At 42.5% G+C, this 22,860-nt stretch overlaps 1 protein-coding gene and 1 pseudogene across 3 annotated transcripts in view; one reads left to right on the top strand and one right to left on the bottom strand.

Moving 5' to 3' along the window:
* Positions 1-22,860, bottom strand: part of LOC100773141 (MOB-like protein phocein) — a 49,006-nt gene that overhangs the window by 19,353 nt on the left and 6,793 nt on the right. Inside the window, exon 1 of one of the 3 annotated variants that reach the window (XM_027396902.2) lies at positions 6,550-6,673. The exons of 1 other annotated variant lie outside the window; for it this stretch is intronic. In XM_027396902.2, coding sequence (XP_027252703.1) covers positions 6,550-6,609 — 60 coding nt within the window. In that variant the 5' untranslated portion in view covers positions 6,610-6,673. Of the gene's footprint in view, positions 1-6,549; positions 6,674-22,860 lie in introns of those variants that run through there. One more of the 3 variants, XM_027396903.2, reaches the window with a different exon arrangement.
* On the top strand, positions 6,644-12,053 carry LOC113833548 (annotated as a pseudogene).

Here is a 22,860-nt window from a genome sequence, read left to right as displayed (position 1 = left end):
CACCAGCAAATCCCTTAAATACATTTCTCATTAATCTTTCATGGATTATTTAACTGGAAAGAAAAGTTCATCACTTTTTGTTTACAATTGTGAGATAATACCCCTAAAAGCTGAACTGGAAAAATATCTCCAAATGCGGGGCATTGGTGGCTCACACCTTTAATCCCAGCACTCTGGAGGCAGAGGCAGGAGGATCTCTGTGAGTTCAAGGCCAGCCTGGTCTACAGAGAGAGTTCCAGGACAACCTCCAAAGCAATACAGAGAAACCCTGTCTCAAAAAATCTCCAAACATAAAAAAAACTAAGTCAAATTTTTGAAGAGCTAGCATTATTAGTAAGCAATTTATAACTCCATGATATTATTTTAAACAGTATAAATTATTATTCCAATTACAAACAAGATTTTAAATTTCTAAATAGAAATTGACTCCCATCCAAAAGAATTTATCCAGGGGGTGGAGAGATGGCTCAATAGTTAAAAGGCAATGGCTCATCTTCCAGAGGTCCTGGGTTCTATTCTCAGCACCCACATGAGAAGCGCACAACTGTCTAGTCCTGGGGACCCCAGTGCCCTCCTCTGGCCTCTGTGAGCACTGCATGTCCATGGTACAAGCAGCGGCCCAAACACATAGAACTAATTAAAAATTTTAAATGTTTTTATTCACAGCTGAATGAAATGGAACAGCAGGCATGTACAAAGCCCCAGGTTTAATCACCAACACGGAAGAAGTCATCCAAATGTTTTCTTTTTTGTTGTTGTTTTGTTTTTCAATACAGGGTGGGGTGGGTGGTGGGTGGGTGGGTGGGTGGGTGGGTGGGTGTGTGGTGTGTGTGTGTGTGTGTGTGTGTGTGTGTGTGCGCGCGCCGCCGCGCGCGCCCGCCCGCGCGCGTGCGTGCGTGGTCCTATCGTTCCTGGAATTCAGAGATCTGCCTCGGATTACAGGTTATGCCATCACCTTGCACTGGTCTCAAATACCCTATTTGATTTTTCAGCAGCAAAGTTTACTTATATATCTCACATACCTCCCTTTTTCCTTTTTCAGTACTAGAAAATGAACATATGCTAGGTAAACACTCTGCCACTGAGCTGTATTTCTGGCCTTTTTTTATACTTTTCATTTTCATTAAATGTTACAGACTGACCTTGAACTTGCAATCTTTCTACCTCAGACTCCTACATAGCTGGAATTACAGCCCTGTGCCCAGACATGGCTCCTATGTAATAAGCAACACAATTCCTGACATAGAGCTGATAATCAACAAATGTCTCTAGGCTAAAATGGGGGGGGGGTAATTAAGACAATGACCTATAAACCTTTTCTAACCAACAAAAGTGAGCTGCAGTTGGAGGAAAAACTCTAAGAATGCAGGGTATAACACCATGTGATTGAAGTAAGAAACTAAAAAAGTGGCTGGGTAGCTCTTGTCTGTAATCCCAGAACTAAGGAGGCGAAAACAGGAGAATCACAGTTTTAAGTTCAAGGCCAGCCTGGGCAACAAAGTGAATGCCAGGCCAGTCAGGGCAACAGTATGAAACTCTGTTTCAATTCCCTCCCTTCCTGCCCTCCCCGCAAAAAGGAAGAAAGGAGGATGGAGAAATGGTTTAGTGGTTAAGAGTACTGGCTGCTGTTTCAGAGGACACAGGTCAGACTCCCAGCACCCACATAATGGCTCACAACTGGCTGTAATTCCAATTCCAGGGTATCTGATGTCCTCTATTGGCCTCCTCGGGACATTATAGGCATGCAGTGCACAGGCAAAACACTCATATACATAAAATAATTAATTTTTAAAAAATTAAGGAAAGACCACTTGGTGGCACACACCTTTAATCCCAGCACTTGGGAGGTAGAAACAGGTGGATCTCTGTGAGTCAGAGTCATAAATGGACATCTATTCATATCACCAACAATGCTGAGAATACATCCATGAAGAGGGAGCAAAAAGAATCTAAGAACTGGCCAGGTGGTGGTGGCACACATCTTTAATCCCAACACTCAGAAGGCAGAGGCAGGTGGATCTCTGAGTTCCAGGATCTAAGAACTGGAGGAAGGAGTGGACTATTGTGGGACATTATTCAGGGCATGACATGGCCACTGCTCTCTTAAACTCAAAGCATACTGGGTCTGCTTGGGGAAGTCTCACACTATTCTTTGACCAAGCCCCAAGTATCTATAGTTAGGGGTGAAGAGACATCATTATCTTCAGTAGTATAACAACTATTAAGGTACCCACAACCAGAAAACAGCCCTAATGAAACTCGTCGATAACACACACACACACACACACACACACACACACACTTAAATCTTAAAATAACTTGAAGCAAATTATGATTAGTTAGTTTTTCCGAGACAGGGTTTCTCTGTAGCTTTGGAGCCTGGTCCTGGAACTCACTCTATAGACCAGGCTGCCTCAACTCACAGAGATCCTCCTGCTTCTGCCTCCTAAGTTCTGGGATTAAAAGTGTGTGCCACCAGTCTGGCTGTTTACATAATATAAAGCAAATAAAAATCATTTTTACTGGGCTGGAGAGACGGCTCAGAGGTTAAGAGCACCGACTGTTCTTCCAGAGGTCCTGAGTTCAACTCCCAGCAACTCCCAGCAACCACATGGTGGCTCACAACCATCTGTTGCCCTCTTCTTGTGTGCAGATATACATGGAAGCAGAATGTTGTATACATAATAAATAAAATCTTTTAAAAAAATCATTTTTACTGTGTAGGTGGCACACGCCTTTAATCCCAGCACTCGGGAGGCAGAGGCAGGTGGATCTCTGTGAGTTGGAGGCCAGCCTGGTCTCCAGAGCGAGTGCCAGGATAGGCTTCACAGCTACACAGAGAGACCCTGTCTCGAAAAACTAAAAAAAAAAAATCATTTTTACTATAGAGAAAGTTCCAGGACAACCTCCAAAACAATACAGAGAAACCCTGTCTCGAAAAACAAAAAAAACAAACAAGCAAATCATTTTAAAAATTTTATGGATTCTAGGGGCTGAAGAGACTCAGCAGTTAAGAGCACTTACTGCTCTTAAAGAGGGCCTGGTTTCAGTTCCTGGCACCCCTTCAGGTGGCTCGAAACTGCCTATAACAACAGTTTCTAGGGATCAAACATCCTCTTCTGGCTTCCATGGGCACCTGTATTCGTGTGGTACACAAAAACTCATATACACATAAACAAAAAATAGTTAAAAATTAAAGATTAAAGAGGACCTGAGTTGGAATCCCCAGCACCCACGTTAAGGGGGGGGGGCAGGCATGATGGTACAGGAGGGAGGCAGAGGCAGGGAGATAGATCTCTGTGAATTCAAGGCCAGTCTGAACTGCATAGCAAGTTCTGGGTAACCTAAGACTACATAGAAAGACCCTGTCTCAAAAACACAAAACACAAGGTTTGGTGGTTTACATCTTTAATCCAAATACTCAGGAGGCAAAGGTAGGTAGAACTCTGAATTCAAGGCCAGCCTGGTCTACACAGTGACCCTGTCAAAAGAAGACAGAGCAACAGAGAAAAACAGAGAGAAAGAGAGCATCGAGGGCATGGGCTAGTAGGCAGGGCATGGGCTAACAGGCAAGCCAGCTAGCCACAAATGCCTGTAATTCCAGCAAGGGCAGAGGCAGGCAGTTCTAGGGAGCTAGCCAGTCAGCCTTGCTGATGAATCCATAAGCTTTGGGTTCATTAGAGACCATGTCAAAAGCAGTAAGGCAAAGAGGGAGACGATAGCTTCCTCTGGCCTCCAAGAACACCTACAAAGAAGAAACCCACACATGCACACACAAAAAAAAAAAACTTTTAAAGATTAAAATTATTAGTGAAAAATAAAAATATTAGCAAACTAGGAGTGGTGTATGATAGTCTGTAATCCCTTCATTTTGAAAGCTGAGGTAGGATTATCAAGAGTTCAAGGCTTACTGGAACTACATAGTGGTTACCAAGACAACCAGGCTTTTTTTTTTGGTGGGGGGAGTTGGAGACAGGGTTTCTCTGTGTAGCTTTGAAGCCTGTCCTGGCACTGCTCTGGAGACCAGGCTGGCCTCAAACTAACAGATCCACCTGCCTCTGCCTCCCAAGTGCTGGGATTAAAGGCGTGCGACACCAACACCCGACCCCCAGGCTTCTATATAAGGCCCTGCCTCAAAACAAAGCCAATGGTGTTCCAAATAGAGGAAGGAAGACAAGGAATTCAAGGTCACCCTTGGCTATACAGTGAATTTCAGGCCAGCCAGCCTGCAATGCATGAGAACCTAGATCTAGGATGGATGGACGGACGGACTCGGATGGATGAGCAAGCATGCATGGTGCTTTTTTATAGATATACATAAATATATAATGGTGGGGATGCTGTGGCAGGAAAATCAAGAAATCAAGGCCAATCTAGACTCCATAGAAAGTTTAGGCCAGCCCAAGATATAAAGCAAAATTGTTTCAAAAAGAAAAAGTTAACTCATAATTAAATGTTTTCACATTTGTTAGACACAGGGGAAAATCAAAATCTTGCTTAATAAATGTACTCATTTAATTCAGTCAATGTATGCTAAAAACCAGTCATGTATTGTCTATATCCTAGTCTAACCAATTTCTAAAATGTTCTATAGCACATGCCTATGATTCCAATAGGAAATGGAGGCAGGATGAGAAGTTCAAGGTCATTCTCAGCCACTTAACTCTATTCAACACAATATACATCATTTTTGAACATATCTATTTCCAACAGAAGTTGTGTGATGAACAGGGAAGGTTGATTAAAAGCAGTTTTTCTTTTAATCCTCATTTTTTTCTATAACTCACTACTTAACCTTAACTTTCAATAAAGTGGGGAAATGCAATGTTTTTCATTTCATAGCAAAAGGACATGTTGTATTTATTCTAAATAATTTTTCAAATTTTAAAATTTTCAATCTAAGGATACAGCTAAGAGACAAATGCTTAATTTATGACAGGAAAAGTCCTGGATTTAATCCCAAACACTAAGATTTTAAAAAAAAAAAGTGATCAATTAAGTAGAAAAAAATGTTGCCTATGTACAATAATAAATAGCTATTTGGAAAAAAAAAGAACCCTTAGAAAGAAAAGTCAAATAGTAAAAAATATACATAGTATACAAATTTCTAACAGAATGAAGGCAAACTGTCAGTAGAAGAACCTGACAACTCATGACTCCATATGACTTTCAAAGCAATTCTCTAGGGATGTAGCTCAGTTGGTAGAGAACTTGTCTAGTCGGCCCTGGGTTCACCATTCCCCAACATTTCATAAACCCTACGAGGTGGTATGTACTTTAATTCCAGCCCTGGATCGGTGTAAACAAAAGGGCCTAAGAGTCCAATGTTACTGTCAACTATACAGTAAATTCCAGGGTAGCCTGATTTTGAGACCTGTCACCAAATTAACAACAAATAGCAATTCTCTAAACAGGACGTGGTGGCGGAAGGCTGAGGCAGGCAGATCTCGGAGTTGGAGGCCAGCCTAGTCTACAGAGCTACTTCCAGGACAGCCAGGGTTACACAAGGAAACCCTGTCTCGAAAAACAAACAAAGAAGCAAAAAAGGGTGGGGGGACAATCTCTAAAACTCAGTGGCATATTTAACTTGATTTTCACTTCTCTTAGAAATTACACTTTTCAACAGAAAAAGTTTACTCAGTACACGGTAAGAGACAGAACACTGGGCAGCAACAAGCATACTGGCTGCTAAAATTACATTTTAAACGTATCTCTTCTGATTTTGGAACATCTACTCATGACAGGCCATTTCCGCCGGCTGATTAATCCTATCAAGTTTGAATGTCAATTCATTTTTACACCGGGAAGCATCCCAGGTTCGCAAATCGTAAGCAGCCCCAATTTACTCCCCAATAGTGCCCTACTAGAAGAAATACTAGAGGTGGGCTTTTTCTTTTTTTTTTTTTTTCGGTATATTATAATCGGATCACTCCGACTGTTGTCCACACGTTATTAGCAAGGAAATTCGCAAGGGATGACAAGTAACAAGTCGCAACCTGGTGGTAAAAACTTGCTGGACCAGTCAACAGCTGCGGGGAGGCAGAAGGGAGTGGTGGTGGCAAAGACAAACAACCGGAGGATAAAGCAAATTATCGCCACCTGCATCCGGCTAGACAAACTGGACGGAGCTGACCGGCAGGCACGTCACAGGCCAAGCCGGCGCAGAGTGGAGGTGGGCAGTGCTTACAGCCCTCGACGCCGGCGGTCCCGACGCGCGGCGGCCCCCGGTCCCCAGCGGGCCCACCTCTCTCTCTCGCCCGGCCGCCGTCAGCTGCCACTCACAGCAGGCAGCGCAGCGGCCACCGCCGTGACAGGCTTCAGCCTCGGGCCTCGGCAGCCGCGCCAGGGCCTGCGCCTTGCAGGCCTCCAGGGCGGCCGCCGCCGGCTCGGCAGCCTCGGGGCGCGCTCCGGAAGCGCAGGCACCGCCGCCGCGGCCCCGGCCCCCACCCGCTCGCCCGGGCCCGGCCTCTCCTGGGCGGACTGCCGCCAGCAGGAGCGCCTCGGCTCGGTCCCGCGAGCTCCTTGACAGGAGAGCCGTGGGGACGGTACCTGCGCCTTCGTGCCTGGCCTGTTCCGCCTCAGCACTGCCGTCCCCTCCGCCATGACCATAGTGCCAGTCTGGGCGGCCGGCGTCGGTACCCGGATGTGGGGGCCGGCAGCTTGCGCGGGGGGCGGGGCGCGGCCGGCGGGGCGGGCGGGGCGGGACGGGGCGGGGCGCGGCGGTGCTCCGTGCTGCGGGAGGGGCGGCAGCCCGCGGAACAGCCGCCGCTCGCGCGGGGCACGACGGGAAGCGTGCGGAGCGGGCGGCCCGGGAGGAGGGAAGGAGCACAAGTGGCAACGGCCGCCAAGGCTGAAAAGGAGGGTGCGACCGGAAGCTGGGGTCGAGAGCCGCTTTCAAGGTCCGCCCGCGTCACACGTGGGTGTTTGTCCTTCGACTGTCTATACTGGAAGGGCAGTTTGCACAATAGTGACCATCTCAGTAAAGCTACGTGAGAGCAAATACCTACCGGAGCATAATTCTGCAAATCCACCCCGGAAGTTAAGGGACAGAACATACCAGACAAGTCTGGAAGATTTTCACAGAACCTCCACGGAATTAACCCAATCTGCAATCAGATTGGCTGGAGCAGTTAAGGGGGGAAGACAGGAGACACTGATAAACGTTTATCTGTGGGCCTCTCTCCTAAAAGCCAAGGACTCTTTCAATGACAAGTTGGTTTCCGTGGATAAAAGACCCAGATTCTAAATTTAAAAAAAAAAAAAAACCCATCCTGAGATAGAAAGTGCACATTTGCTATTGTACATTAGAAAGAGTTAAAATTAGCTCCCATTTTGGGAGTCGGGAGCAGGAAGAAATGAATAGCCTTTGACGGGTGTTAAGAATTTTTATATATTAACAAAATTCCCAGTTCTTTTGTTTTTTGCGTTGTGGGGATTTTGTTTATATTTTGTTGTTATTTTGCTTTTTTTTTTTTTTTTTTTTTTTTGGAGACAGGGTCTCACTATGATGTAGCCCTTGCTGTTGTTGAACTCAGATCAGCCTGCCTCTTCCTTGAGTGCTGTGCCACCACACACAGTCAGGCTTAGACGTCTATAATTCAACTCAGGGGTCCAGGTGATCTGACATCTTTTTCTGAACTCCTTGGACAATGCAGGGGGAAAAAAAACAACTTACACACATAAAACTAAATAAATGAGAAAGGAAAGTGAAAAGAATTATCTAGAATTCAAACCAGCATAGGCTACATAGAGTTTGAGGCCAGGCAGGACTATAAAGCAGATCTTCTGTCTTCTCTCCAAAATAAAAAAGAAACCACAGCACTTTTACCAGAGTCTGTTTTGTTTTGTTTTTCAAAGAAGGTTTTGGCTTACAGGGGATACATTTAATCATGCTGAGGAAGTTGTGGGCACTGGAAAGGCTTCCTTTATAACAAGAGCATGAGGTAGGCAGATCCTTACATCAGGACAGTTCAGAAGCAGGGGACTGAAGCTGAAGCCAGAAGTTGGTATCACAATCAAGGCCCACCCAAAATGACCCACTTCTCACAGCTAGGCCATAGTTAGAGTTACACAACCTCCCAATAGCATCTCAAGCTGAAGATGTAGTGTTTAAACACAGGAACTGGAGGGCATAGTGGTCCACACCTTTAATCCCACCAGATGCAGCAGATCTCTGAGTTCAAGGTAAACCTGGTCTACAAAGAGAGTTCAAAGACAACCAGGACTACACTTTTAAAAAAAACAAAACAAAACAATTGAATTGCCTCCATCAGATTGTCCTATGGGCATGACTTTATTAATGACTGATGTGGGAGGGCCCAGCCCACTGTGGGTTGTACCACCCATGGGCAGGTGTCCAGCACTGTATGAGAAATTTTACAAGCTGAGCAAACCATGGGAAGAGACCAGAAAGCACTGTTCTTCCATGGGCTCTGCTTCAGTTCTTTCCTTCACGCTGAGTTCCTGCCCTGCCTTTCCTCAGGGATGAGTTGTTACCTACAAGGGTAATATGAAATAAGTCCTTTCCTCTTCAAAGTTGGTGTTGGTCACAGCAACAGAAAAGCATGTCTGTGTGTGCCGTGTGTGTACATACAGGTGTCATTGAGCCAGAGAGGGTGTCAGAGCCTCTGGAGTTACAGTTATAGGTGGTTGTCAGCTGCCTGATATGGATGCTAAGAACAAACCCAGGTCCCTCAAGAAAGCATTTTAAGGCTAGGAATCACCAATTCTTATCACTAGTGCTTACACTAATGCACTGAGAACTTCGGACAAATAAAACTTAAACATCATCTGTCTACTAGAGATAGAGGAGGGGTCTGTAAGACAGCAGAGGGCTATGCATGCCTTCCATCTTTAGGCAATTCCATATCACTCTGAGTATTGAATTTAAATTTTAGCATTGTGTGGTACTATCCCTGAATATAGATAGCAATTACTTACAGTTGAAGATCATTTTAATGTTCTCTCTCTCTCTCTCTCTCTCTCTCTCTCTCTCTCTCTCTCTCTCTCTCTCTGTGTGTGTGTGTGTGTGTGTGTGTGTGTGTGTGTGTGTGTGTGTGTGTTGAGACAGGTCTTTCTATATAACCCTGGCTTTTCTGGAACTCACTCTGTAGATCAGGCTGGTCTCAAACTCACAGAGTTCTGCCACCTGCCTCTGCCTCTCAAGTGCTGGGATTAAAGGCATGAACCACCACAGCCCAGCATCTAAATGTTCTCTTAATTCCAGGTTTGCTAAATTGTTTCAGTCCATCTAGAGACAGAAAGAGAAAAAAGAAAGAAAGATATATAGTAGATGTTAAATTCTTGAGCACGTGGTATTTGGAAGGAAGGAGCAAGAGAATCAGGAGTGCAAGGCCACTCTGAGCTACATGAGATGTCTCAAGACAATACATTCAGTTCATTCCCTTTGAAAAGTCCAATAATTTGCATGGTGATGTCAACTCTGACCTTTCTCACAGAAAGAACCTTGCTCTTTAGAGTTGGCTGAAATATTTTCTACTTCATAACCTTCACATTTTCCTTCCTGTCAGTCTACAGATATGATCTCCAAACTGAAAAAGCTTATAGTAAAATAAGTTGAGGGAAGAAAGGAGAAAATAATAAAAAGAATGAAGTCAAGGATGAAGGTACAGCTCAGTGGTACAGTGCTGTCTGGGAGAGCAAAAAGCCTTGGGGTCGATCCTCAGCAATGAAGAGAGAAGACAGACAGAGAAGAGGAGGAAAGGAGAGAAGAGAGAGGGGGAGATAAAGTAAAAATTATCTTAATCATTCATCAAGCTGGAGTGATACCCCAGTAGTTAAAAATGCTTAATGCTCTTACAGAAGATTCAGCTTAAGGTCCCAGCACCCACAGGGTGGCTCAAAAGTGCCAGTAATTCCAGCTCCAGAGGATCCAGTGTCCTCTTCTGACCTGTACAAACATGCCCATACACATACACCCAGACACCCCCGCATACACACTATCTTACAGTTAGTATTACTGTGATGAAACACAATGACCAAAAACAAGATAGGTCAAAACAAAACGGCCAGGCAGTGATGTTGCACGCCTTTAATCCCAACACTTGGGTGGTAGAGGCAGGCTGATCTCTTTGAGTTAGAGGCCAACCTGATCTATAGTCAGGAAAGGGTTTATTTGGCTCACATATCCTAAATTATAATCTACTCGGGGGAAGCCAAGGCTTAAACTCAAGCAAGACAGGAACCTGAAGGCAGGAACTGATGCAGAGGCCATGGAAGGGTGCTGCTTAGTGGCTTGCTCAGTCTGCTTTCTTATAGAACACAGGACCACCAACCCAAGGATAGCAGCAACCACAATGGGTTCAGCGTTCCCACATCAGTCACTAAGTAAGAAAATGCCCTATAGGTATGCCTACATCATGTCTTATAGAAGCATTTTCTCAACTGAGATTTCCTCCTCTTAGATGACACTAGCTTGTGTGAAATTGGCATAAAAACTATTCAGAACACACACACATAATAAACAATAAAATAGCATAATAAAATCTTACTTTAAAAAATCCTGATTCTCATGCCTGTTAATGAATGAGACTTTAAATGTTTCTTCATTTGTAATGCACATTGTGTTCAGCAATACTTAATCATTAATGGAAATTTAGAAATGTTTAGAATACCTCAAGATCCAGCAGTTCCACTCTTAGGCATATACCCAAAGGATGAACAATGATACCACGAGGACATCTGTTCAACTATGTTCATAGCAGCATTATTTTTAATAGCCAGAACCTGGAAACAACCTAGATGTCCTCAACCAAAGAATTGATAAAGATAATGTGGTACATTTACACAATGGAGTATCATTCTATGTTTTAAAAAAATAACACCATGAAATTTGCAAGCATATGGATGGAACTAGAAAAAATTCACCCTGAGTGAGGTAGCACAAACCCAGAAATATAAACATAGTATGTATTCACTTTTAAGTGGATATTAGGAGTTAGCTGATTGATATCCAAGCTACAACCCATAGACATAGAGAGATCAAGTAAAGAGGTGGGGGGGGGGCGTCTAGGGAACACACGAGGATCTCTGTGGGAGGAGGGAATAGAATAGATTTGATGGGCAGACTGGGGACAGGTGAGGATGGGAGTGGGGGAGGATCAAGTCGGTGGGGAGATGGGGTGGGGGAGAGAGTGCAGGGAGAAATGACTGTAATTGGGGACTGTGATGGTTTGAAAAAAAATAGTTCCCATAGGCCCACAGGGAGTGGCACTATTAGGAGGTAGGTGGCCTTGCTGGAGTAGGTGTGGCTCTGTTGGAGGAAGTGTGTCACTGTGGAGGCAGGCTTTGAGGTTTCATATATGTTCAAGCCATGCCCAGTGACACAGTCTCCTGCTGCTGCCTGCAAATCAAGATGCAGAACTCTCATGCAGCCTAGGCGGCCTAAGAGGCCCCTTCGAGGACTGACGATGCGGAGTTGGAAGAGGATGAGGAGATAGAGGAGGAAGAGGAGGAGGAAGAGATGAGCCACTTCTCCCTGTGGCTGGAGTTGGGGTGGCAGGATGAGGAGGATGAGGAGGAGCGTCTGCTTAACCTTGTTGAACTGACCCCATGTGTTCCATTTGCAAAGGCTACTTAATAGATGCAACTGCCATCACAGAATGTCTTCATACCTTTTGTAAAAGGTACATTGTAAGACATTTTCTATAGCAACAGATGCCCAAACTGCAGCATAGTTGTCCACCAGACACAGCCTCTTTATAAGGTTGGACTGACAATTCAAGACATAGTATACAAATTAGTGTTCAATATAGAGGAAAGAGGGAAAAAAAGCAAATGCATGATTTTTATAAATCTAGAAGTACCCCAACCTGCTGTTCCACAGACAGTCCCTTCAAGCAAGGAAAACTAATAAAGTCCCAGAGTCAGTGTTCCGTATTCCACCTGAACTTGATATGTCTTTATTACTTGAGTTCATTGGAACGACACCAGCTCTATGGGAAATCTGACGTGCAATAGGTGATGCAGCAATGCAGGGTGGTCTGCTTGTTCTTCAGAATGATCCTGTGGTTTTTCCTTTGAAAATAACTTGAAGAGCCAGGTGGTGGTGGCGGCTCACACTGCTAGTCCCAGCACTTGGGAGGCAGAGGCAGGGGGATCTCTGTGAGTTTGAGGCCAGCCTGGTCTACAAAGCTACACAGAGAAACCCTGTCTGGAAAAGCCAAAAGAAAGAAAGAGAGAGAGAGAGATAAAGAGAGAGAGAGAGAGAGAGAGAGAGAGAGAGAGAGAGAGAGAGAGAAGAGAGGGAGAGAAAGAAAGAGAGAGAGAGAGAAAGAAGGAAGGAAGGAAGGAAGGAAGGAAGGAAGGAAGGAAGGAAGGAAAGAAAGTTGAAGGTATATGAGGAAGGGAACACAGTAAGGAGGCTTTTGCCAGTCTGCATCATACCAAAGATTCTCAAGAAACATGTAGCCACCACTATGTCATGCTGTTAAGAGCTAGCTTCTATTTTCCACACCAGAACCCTAGCATTGTGTGAACAACTTGAAACAATAGAATGTATTTGCTACACTAGAGACTATGTAAAAAGGCACTCAAAACTCAGGGGAAAAAACTGAAAACACTGAATTCCCATCTTTGAGGTAGGTTGGTCATTTGGCAGGGATTCTGCCCTCCAGGCTGCATGGGTTGAGTGGGTGTCCTTGAAGAACAGCTTTGCTTTTCAATCAAAGCCAGTCCATTAAACCCCAGGGTGTGCTCAGCACCAGAACTATTGACCATTTACATGATCTGTCCTATTCTAAATGTTAAAAAAAGAAAATAGAGATCCTACTAAAGCAATGCTATTCTCAGATAGTGGAGAGACTGTCTCCTATTAGATATGGTTCTTAACATCTCTTAAATACAAGGTGTGTCTTTGTGATGGTTTATTTGCATATTTCAGTGCCACTGGGACAGGTGTCATGGGGCTCCCTCAGTGTGCCTGTTGATAATGGCACCTGTAAAGGCACTGCTTCTAAAGGCAGCAGAAAATCTCAGGTGAATTACCAGACGTTTACAGAGTCCTTATTTCCTCAGTCATTCAGCTTAACTGGTTCTGTGTTTAATGTTTGTTTTCTCATCACTGGGATACAGAATGAGAGTGTCTGAGAAACTTGCTTTCACGAAGACTTAATTTTAAACATTATTTTGCCTAAAATTAGTTTCCTGGTGCTTTCTAAAAGAAACATATTGTAGACTCTTACCTCACAGCAAAATTTCCAAATCTAAACAGAAACTTACAAAACTGGACTTACATTGGCAATTGTTTTGTAAAGAACTTATGAACTGGGTGTAAATCTCTTCTACATTAAATAAAAATTTATTTTAGCCAATAAAAAAAGTAGAACTCTCAGCTCCTTCTCAAGCACCATGTCTGCCGGCACACTGTCATGTTCCCCATCATGGTGATAATGGATAATTTACTCTGCCTCTGAAACTATAAGCCTGTCCCAATTAAATATCTCCTTTATAAGAGTTACCATGGTCATGGTATCTCTTCACAGCAATAAAACTCTAAGACAAGGGCCTTTGAGGGGTGGTGTGAAAACCTAGTGCAGTGGAAACTTCTTGGAATCAATGAAGGCAATCTGTAGTTGGAGTTTCTCTGTGTTCCATCAGCCGTTCCCAAATAACCAAACCGAGGTTTATTATTAATTATAAATGACCGGCCAATAGTTCAGGCTTGTTACTAGCTAACTCTTACATTTTAAATTAACCCATATTTCTTACCCTCTGCCATGTGGCTCAATACCTTTTCTCAGCATGACAAGTTCATCTCCTTCTCTCCGAGTCCCCTCCTGATTCTGAGAGACTCCTCCTCTCCTCCTTCATGGTCCCATTTTTCTGCAAGTCCCGCCTAACCTCTACCTGTCCAGCTACTGGCAAGTCAGCTTCTTTATTAACCCAATCATAGTAACACTTATTCACTCAGTGTAAAGGAATAGTCCACATTTTCCCCATTTTGTCTAATTAAAAAGGAAGGTTTTAACTTTAATATAGTAAAATTATATACAACAAAAACAGTTATCAAATAAGAATTACAGTTACAATGTGCAGTCCATTTGCATTTGGCAAAAGAGAGAAATACTCAATGAGCTGTCCTCTCCTAAAGTGTCCAGAGTTTCATACCTAATTTACTTTCTACCATGGTTACGGAGAACTGTTAATAGTAACTATCGAGTCTTCAACTTCATAAAGACCGAGAAGGGCTAAATATTGCCTGAGTAAACAGGAAGTGCAGTGCAAGAAGTTTCCAAAAATTAGATATGACATGGGGGCAAGAGAGATGGCTCAGAGGTTAAAAGCACTGACTGCTCGGCCAGAGGTCCTGAGTTCAATTCCCAGCAACCACATGGTGGCTCACAACCATCTATAATGAGATCTGGTGCCCTCTTCCGGCCTGCAGGCATACATGCAGGCAGAGCGTTGTGTACATAATAAATAAAATCTTTTTAAAAAAATTAAGAGATGACAGGAACAGCTCACTGCCTGGAGAGTCACCCAAAGTTCTTCTGTAGCATTGGGGCATCCAACTTTGCCCTATAGGCCTAGAATATCTGACAGACTTTTCTGTGAAGTGGGAAATTTTGAAAGACTGTCTTGCCCTGTCTTGGCAAAGTTCAGCAATCACTTTTCTTTGTACCCTGCTTGTCCAGTTTGGACAGTGTACTGTCAGCAATTGAGGTGAGGGCAATCTCTTTGCCCAAATGGCTAGCTTTTGCCATAAAGGAAGCAAACTCAATATGGAGGTTCTTTGATGCCCATCATTCTTTTATGAAGTAGAAAGGTGCTGTCAGGAGCAGACATGTCTCACTGTCATGAAAAGCCTCAGAGTATTAAACATATTAAAAGCCGAATTCTGTATGTCTTTGAAGTGTTTGAAGACCATCTATCTAAATATATCTGTGTATGAACTTGAAAACATACCTAACATGTTTGACTATTATATTAATCTGTATTTTTAATTAGACATTATATTTTTAAGTGAGCTGCATAAACACAAAAGCCCAAACAAGAGTAGAAGCCTACATACACTATAACAAAATTAACTTTAAATTTGTATCAATAAACCAAAATTCATACGAATCTAAAATATTTCGAGATTAATAGATTTTTGGATTAAAGTAGATTTAATAATCTACCCTTTTTCCTATCATTCCTTTATCATATCCCTCTTTTTTGCTTTAGAAAGAGATGTTTGGATTTAACTCCTTTGTTTAGCTTTTTTTTTTCTATGACCACTAACAGCTTGTAACCAACCCCCCTTAAATGATACTTCCATAACCCACCTTTTGGGAATGTGGGCATTGTTTTCTCTAGACTGCTTCCTGTTGTCTAGGGGTACTGGCATCTTTGGAGGAACCTTGAGAAAACCAGGATAATTGTTAAGTGTTGACCGGAGCTATTCATTTTTTTATTGGTGTCTGGTCCCCTGGTTCCGAAAATAAACTTTTAAAGGTAACATACATAACTGCATTAATACAAGTATAGACTGTGCATTGTACACAAATCAGCTAAAGGTGATTTTTTGTTTTATATTTGATCAGGTAAAATATACATTAATTGTTTTGTAGTTTTTCTAGGTTTATTTCTTTATGTTTATAGTCAGCGTTTTCAGGGGATCTTCCCTGATCAAACCTGATCCATATCAACCTGGAACAAATCCACAGCCTTTCATCTCCTGTGGAAATAAAAGCATAGCCTCTCTGCAAAATAACATATCTTTTGACTTCCATTTTTTAAGTCAAGACATTTTTAAATATATAGGTTGGTTTAATCCAGCACTTTCCATAATGCAATGTTTCTTAGCAGCTGTTATTCCTTTTAAAGACAACACAATAACATACAGAACCCAGACTCTCTGTGTCTTTCCCATCATTATGAGTCTAAATGGAACTCCCCATCAAATCCCTCCTGCCCTCAGAGCTCCGGAAAAACTCAAGGAAGAGGGAATGGAAAGATTGTAAGAGCCACAGGAGATGGAAGACACCAGGAGAACAAGGCCCTCTGAATAAATGCATGAGAGCTCACACAAAACAGCAAGCACGGGGCCTACATGGGTCTGCACCAGGTCCTTGTGTATATACATTAGCTCAGTATTTTTGTGGGAATGCTGACAGGGAGAACAAGTGGGCCTCTGATTCTTGTGCCTGCTCTTCAGACTCTTCCTCTTGTTGGTTGCCATGCCAACTGAGATGTGATAGTTTTGATTCATCTCATTGTTTTTTTTTTTATTTTGTCTTGTTTGATTGTTGTCTCTTGGTGCCACGGACCACCCCAGCCAGGTATAGGGATCCCTGGGATGAGGGTCCTTAAAGAATAGGTGAGTAAGGATTCGGCAGTGACAAACAGAAACAAAGACCGAGGCAGTTTGAATCTGGGTGTATTTTGCAGTTCTCAAACAATGTTTTTTATAGAGATATTTTCTCAGGGGATGTTTTTGTTAAACAAACCCAAGCATATGACATTATTGTTACTTGGCACAGTGACACAGAAATACAAAACATAGAGTCATCCAGAGTTAATCAAAACATAAAATTTGTCCTTGATTAGTCAAAACATAGGACTGTCCTTGACTAACATGGGATCATCCAAAACTAACCACATATTTCTTTAATCAAATTAATATATTTTTACGGTCAGTTATTGTTTAACATCTATTACCTAGTTCTTGTGAGTTTTTGAAGTATTGAGCTATTTTAACTATTTTAACTCTTTCTTATTAAAAGCTTTTTTTTACCAAACACTTAAGCCCACTTTCAATGACACATGTACAGCCATATCAAATTTATTGTTGGGAAAGTTTTTACTATTTGTACTTATGTGAATGACGTGAATGATTTGGAAAGCACTGGTTTTTCCTGAGATAAGGTCATGGCTAGTGACCCCATCTCAGGGGATGGTTTCTTATCTATTTCTTTTGTTTAAAATGTCAGCATAGGCTTTTAGGAACATTTAGTTAATGTGGGGAAAAAAAGAATGGAAGAACAAACAGAAATTGCCACAAGAATCACATCCCAATATTTTTCTCCAGCTGAGACTTCCACAACCGTTTCCAGGAGACCTCCTTCTTTTGAAGTTATCGCCTCAGTCTGTGGAACTTGTCACACAGAATCTACTGGATTTGGAGTAGCATTTGGAAGTCTGTTCTTCCCCTTTCATTCTTTCTTTCTTTCTTTCTTTCTTTCTTTCTGTTTTTGTTTTTCAAGACAGCATTTCTCTGTGGCTTTGGAGGCTGTCCTAGAACTGGCTCTTGTAGACCAGGCTGGTCTCAAACTCACAGAGATCCTCCTGTCTCTGCCTCCTGAGTGCTGGGACTAAAGGCATGTGCCACCACTGCCCGGCTTCCCTTTTCTTTTACTTTTTTTGTTTGTTTGTTTTATTTTTCAAGATAGGGTTTCTCTGTGTAGTCCTGGCTGCCCTGGAACTTACTCTGTAGATCAGGCTGGCCTCAAACTTACAGAGATCAGCTTGAAGGACATGCACCAGCACTACCTGTTTTTGTTTTTGTTTTTTGGTTTTTTTTTTTCTAATAAGAGACAGAAAGGGAGTGGATCCAGAGAGAGAGGTTGGTATAGAACTGGGAAGAGTGGAGGGAGAGGGAACTATAATCTGGATGTATTGTATGAGAAAAGGATATATTTTCTTTCTTTTTTTTTTAAAGATTTATTTATTTATTATGCGTACTGTGTTCTCCCTGCATGTATGCCTGTACGCCAGAAGAGGGCACTAGATCTCATTATAGATGGTTGTGAACCATCATGTGGTTGCTGGGAACTGAACTCTGACCTCTGGAAGAGCAGTCAGTGCTTTTAACCACTGAGCCATCTCTCCAGCGCAAGAATCTATTTTCAACAAAAGGAAAAAAGAAACGTTTAGAAAATTATATATAACTCCAAAGTGTCATAAATGATTCTGCAAGTATTCAATATAAAGTTCAGAGACAGGGTATAGCTGTGTAGTACAAGCTAACCTTGAACTCTAGCTCTGCCTGAACCTTAGTCTGAGAATTGCATACAAGCCTGGATTTCAGCCATATACCACATCTGACTTGTTCTTTGGGGAGATATTTAAATCCAAGTACAGTTGCATGTCACTTAACACATTCTAAATATGTGCTAGAAACACCATAAGTGATGTTGGGTATAATAATACAAACTAAGATGACTATGAATTCATTTGGGAATGTGTTTGGATGTGTACAGTGACCTTCCTATTTAAGGCACCTGAATGCTAAAAGCACACAAGACTTAAAATGAATAGAAAGAACAATGTGTAGAGAATACTATACTACCAGGTGGAATGCTTAAGTATTAAAGCAGAGATCCTATTGGTCGCCTATCACTATCATTCCTTTTGCATTCTCTTTACAAGCAGATTCTTTGTTTTTTAATTATTTTTTTCAAGACAGGGTTTCTTTGTAGCTTTGGAAACGGTCCTGGAACTCCCTCTCTAGACCAAGCTGGCTTTAAACTCACAGAGATACACCTGCCTTTGACTCCTGAGTGCTGTGAATAAGTTGTGTGCCAACACTGCCGGCTATGGCCTCTGCCTTGATTTCATGCTTTCACAGATAAAATCTATAGGAATGTGCCAGACACTTGTGTTTAAATTCATCTGTCCTGAGAAAGTTCTGGAAAGGGCTGTTAAAAATTAAATATCTGTTAATGTTTAGTATGCGCTTATTGCTATTTATTTACATGTTTTTCTGAACTCAAACAACCTTCCTTGGCTCATTGCTTTCTTTGTTTCATTCATGGGTAAAGGTACACTGAAACTGAGGTAAGGTTATCTGAAGCATTAGACTGTATAGTCTGCCCCCTTCCTTAAGGTCTTCAACTCCTAGGTCTTGAAGACAGATCTGCATAGGTGGACAAAGGTTAATAAGGATGGTGGCAGGCATCTTACTAGACAACAGATGAGAGGTTTGTTTGGTTTTTGGTTTTTTTGGAACAGGGTTTCTCTATGTAGCCCTGGTTGTCCCAGTATTCACTCTGTAGACCAGACTGGTCTGGAACTCAGAGATCTGTCTGCCTCTGGCTCCAGGTATTAAAGTCATGGGCCAGGATGCTCAGCCCGAGAGCTCACATCTTGAGACACAACCACAAGACAGAGAAAGCTAACTGGGAATGTCATGGGATTTTGAACTTCAAAGTCCTCTCCCAGTGACATACCACCTCCAACAAGGCCTTCCAATGCTTCCCAAACAATTCCATCTACTGTGGACCAAGTATTAAAATATATTAGCCTCTGAGGGCCATTCTCATTCAAACCCACAACCAGGAACATCACCTCTACAGCTAAGGGATAAATAAATCTCCAACAACCTAAGCCAATGATTATTTAGGGGGAGATTTATGACTCCAATATAGCTTTGAAAAATATTAAAGGATATTTGATCTGAACACTTTGGAGAAGGATCTTTTCTTTCTTTTTTTCTGAGAATCTATCCCTGTGCAGCCTTGGCTGGCCTATATGTAGACCAAGGTGACCTGGAACTTACAGATCTTACACTTATCTGCCACCCAAGTGCTAGGATTAAAGGTGTGTACCACCTACCTCTTTCTTTCATTTCTTTTTTTAAAAAAACTACATTTATTTTTATTTAATGTGTATGAACATTTTACCTACACATTTATATATGTGCAGTCCATGTTTGCATGGTGATCACAGAAGTCACAAGAGGTGATGGATCCCCTGGAAATGGAGTTATGGATGGTTGTGGGTCCTCTGTAAATGCAACACGTACTCTTACCACTAAGCCATGTCTCCAGCCTCTGAGAAGGATTTTCTTACTCTAAATGGAGGTAGCAAGGGTTGGGTGATGGCACAGCAGTTAAGATCACTTACTGATCTTCCAGAGGATGTGGGTTTGATTCCCAGCACACATATCAGGTGGCTCAAAGCCGCCTGAAAGTCCAGTTCCAGGGAATCTGATACTCTCTGGCCTCTTTGGACTCCTTCATGCAAGTGGTACACATAAAAAAGTAAAAATGAATAAATGAGGGGCTGGCAAGGTGGCTCAGTGGGTAAAGGGCTTGTTGCCAAGCCTGGCCTGAACTTGATCCTGGAACTCAATGGGAGGAGACAACCCACACAAGCAAATTGTCCTCCATACATGTACCATGGAACATGAATGCACAAACACACACTTGATGGGGGAAGTGCTTCTGTGTATGTATTTGTCTTACTGGATGATAAATAAAGTACTGTTTGGCCAATGAGGCAGCAAGTTAGGCTGGATTCTGGGAAATGTAGTAAGAAGTGGTGATCCAGACAGGAAGTGACATAGCAGGAAGACTCATATTTAAGGAAGAACAAGCAGGAAGTGGCCCCCCTTTTCCGATGCTATCCACCGGCAAGGGAGGACGTCAATGGAAGGTGTCCAATAAGATAGGTCTTATAAAATATATAGATTTATGATAATTAAGACTGAGCTAACAGATGAGAATCCTAGTCATTGGCCAAGCAGCATTTGTACATATTAGAAGTCTTTGTGCATTAATTTGGGCCCTAACTCGGCAAAACTTATGCGGCTGGTGGAGACTGCCCACATGGCAGTAGGGCTCGGGCAGCTTTTGGCGGAAAGATTTATCGTAACACACACCCAATTAAAAAAAACAATAAATGAATATCTAAAGGTGATACCAAAAGAGAATGGTTCCATTTTTCTGTCACTAGGCAGGCATTGCTGTCTGTACTACAATAACCATCTTGGCTTTAAGGTGACCAGATGTAACACTAAGTTTTCCTGGGTAGAGGTGAACAGATGTCTAGTCCCACAGATACAGCATCAACAACAGACCAAAGAAACAATTCTATCCAAGTCTAATTTGGTGAAGCAATGAGTTTGGTTGGGGTTCCCTCCAGGTACATGTATACAAGGTTACTTGTAGGACTATGGGGAGATGGCTATGCCACCATAAAGTAGAGCCTTCCTTGGGTGCTGATCAGTAATCAGTACTTGGAGTGTGCCTGGGCCTTATGTGTCCTCATCCTTTACAGGGAAATGTCCATGGTCCAGTCCTGTGAAAGATTTGTGCAGGTAATTACAGCTGCTCTGATGGCAGCACAGCAATGGCCATATTACTCCTGGTTGACAGAGTTCCATACTGTAAACAAGGCATGAAGCAGTTGAAACAGAAAACATTGCAGGCTGAGCAAAAAGAAGAGGGGAAATGGGAATGCATGTTCACAGTTGAATAAATTAGGAGCTAGATGTTTTTATACAAATCAGCAAGTGTTTTTCCTTTTTATTGGTGGTGTTGTAGACACAATTTTGCATCTATAGAATATGTAAATTGGACTGAAAATGAGTTATTGAACGCTCCTGGCAACTTTTATAATACTTAGAAACTATGTTAGTTTGAATGAAAATGGCCCCCTAGGCCCACAAGGGAGTGGCACTATTAGGAGATGTGGCGGTTTTGGAGGAAGTATGTCACTGAGGGTGGGTGTTAAGTTTCAGAAGCCCAAGGCAGTCCCAGTGGCTCTCTCCTCCTGCTGGCTATGGATCTGGATGTAGAACTCTCAGCTACTATGTCTGTCTGTGTGATGCCATGCTTCCCATGATGGTAATGGACTAAACCTCTGAAACTGTAAGCAAGCCTCAAATGTTATCTTTTATTAGAGTTGCCATGGTTGTGGTGTCTCCTCACAGCAGTAGAACACTGAGACAACAACAGTCTACAAGATTTGATATTAGTGCTATGGGAACCAGGCTCCACATTGGTCCCAATAAAGAGCATCTTCTAGTACATATGCCCTTCTGTGATTATTTTCCACATTGACTAGAACCAATAGGGTAGTGTGGAAGTAACTATGTCTTGGTTGCTTTTCATTGACACATGACCAAACATGTAGCCCAGGCTGGCCCTGAACTCTCAGCAATCCTGTTTCAGCCTCCCAGCCTCTGGGATTACAGGGCTGGGATTCCATGTGTGACCTTAGTGTTTTGTCTAAGAGACACTGTAGCTTCTATGTTGCTCTCTTAAATCTCTTCCCCCCCAAGTGAAAAAACTGACAAGAAGCACATTCAAGCAGCCTTAAGGAGTATATGTGTAGTAAGAACTGAGGCTTGCTCAGATATAATGGCGCACACCTTTAGTACCAGCACTCGGGAGGCAGAGGCAGGTGGATTTCTATGAGTTCAAGACCAGCCTGGTGTACAGAGCAAGTTCCAGGACAGCCGAGGCTACACAGAGAAACCTGTCTTGGAAAACCAAAAACAAACAAAAACCAGGAAAAAAAAAAAAAAAGGAGAAAAAGAACTGGGGCCTTTGCTGGGCATGGTGGAACACTTCTTTAATCCCAGAACTAAAGGCAGAGGTAGAGGCAGATGGATCTCTTGTGAATTCAAGGTCAGCGTGGTGTATATAGCGAATTCCAGGATGGACTACAAAGAGAGATCACGTCTCAAAAACAAAACAAAAAACAGAACAAAACTGAAGCTTTCTATCAAACACAATTATCAACATCCCATCATTAAGAATACACCTTACTTTTTTCTGTGCCTGATAATGTACACTTTTAATCTAGGGAAGTAGAGGTAGGAAGTCCTCTGTGAGTTAGTTCAAGGGCAACCTGGTTTACACAGTGAGCCAGCTATTTGTCAGCTTTTTCACATAGGAAAAGAGATCTAAGAGAACAACATAGAAGCTCTTCTAGTTTTTCCACTATAGTATTCTGCATATGAGTATTTTGCCTGCATATATGTATGTGTACTGCATATGTTTATGTGTATACTGCATCTAAGGAATGTTGTGGAATATTAGTTTAAGATGTGCTACATTCCTTTATGCTATGGAATATTTGTTTAACGATGCAGATATTTTGCATTTGTTGAACTATGTAAAGTTGTGT

This window comes from Cricetulus griseus, chromosome 2 (assembly GCF_003668045.3).
Source record: "Cricetulus griseus strain 17A/GY chromosome 2, alternate assembly CriGri-PICRH-1.0, whole genome shotgun sequence".
Classification (NCBI taxonomy): domain Eukaryota; kingdom Metazoa; phylum Chordata; class Mammalia; order Rodentia; family Cricetidae; genus Cricetulus; species Cricetulus griseus.
This window is presented reverse-complemented; position numbering and strand designations above follow the sequence as displayed.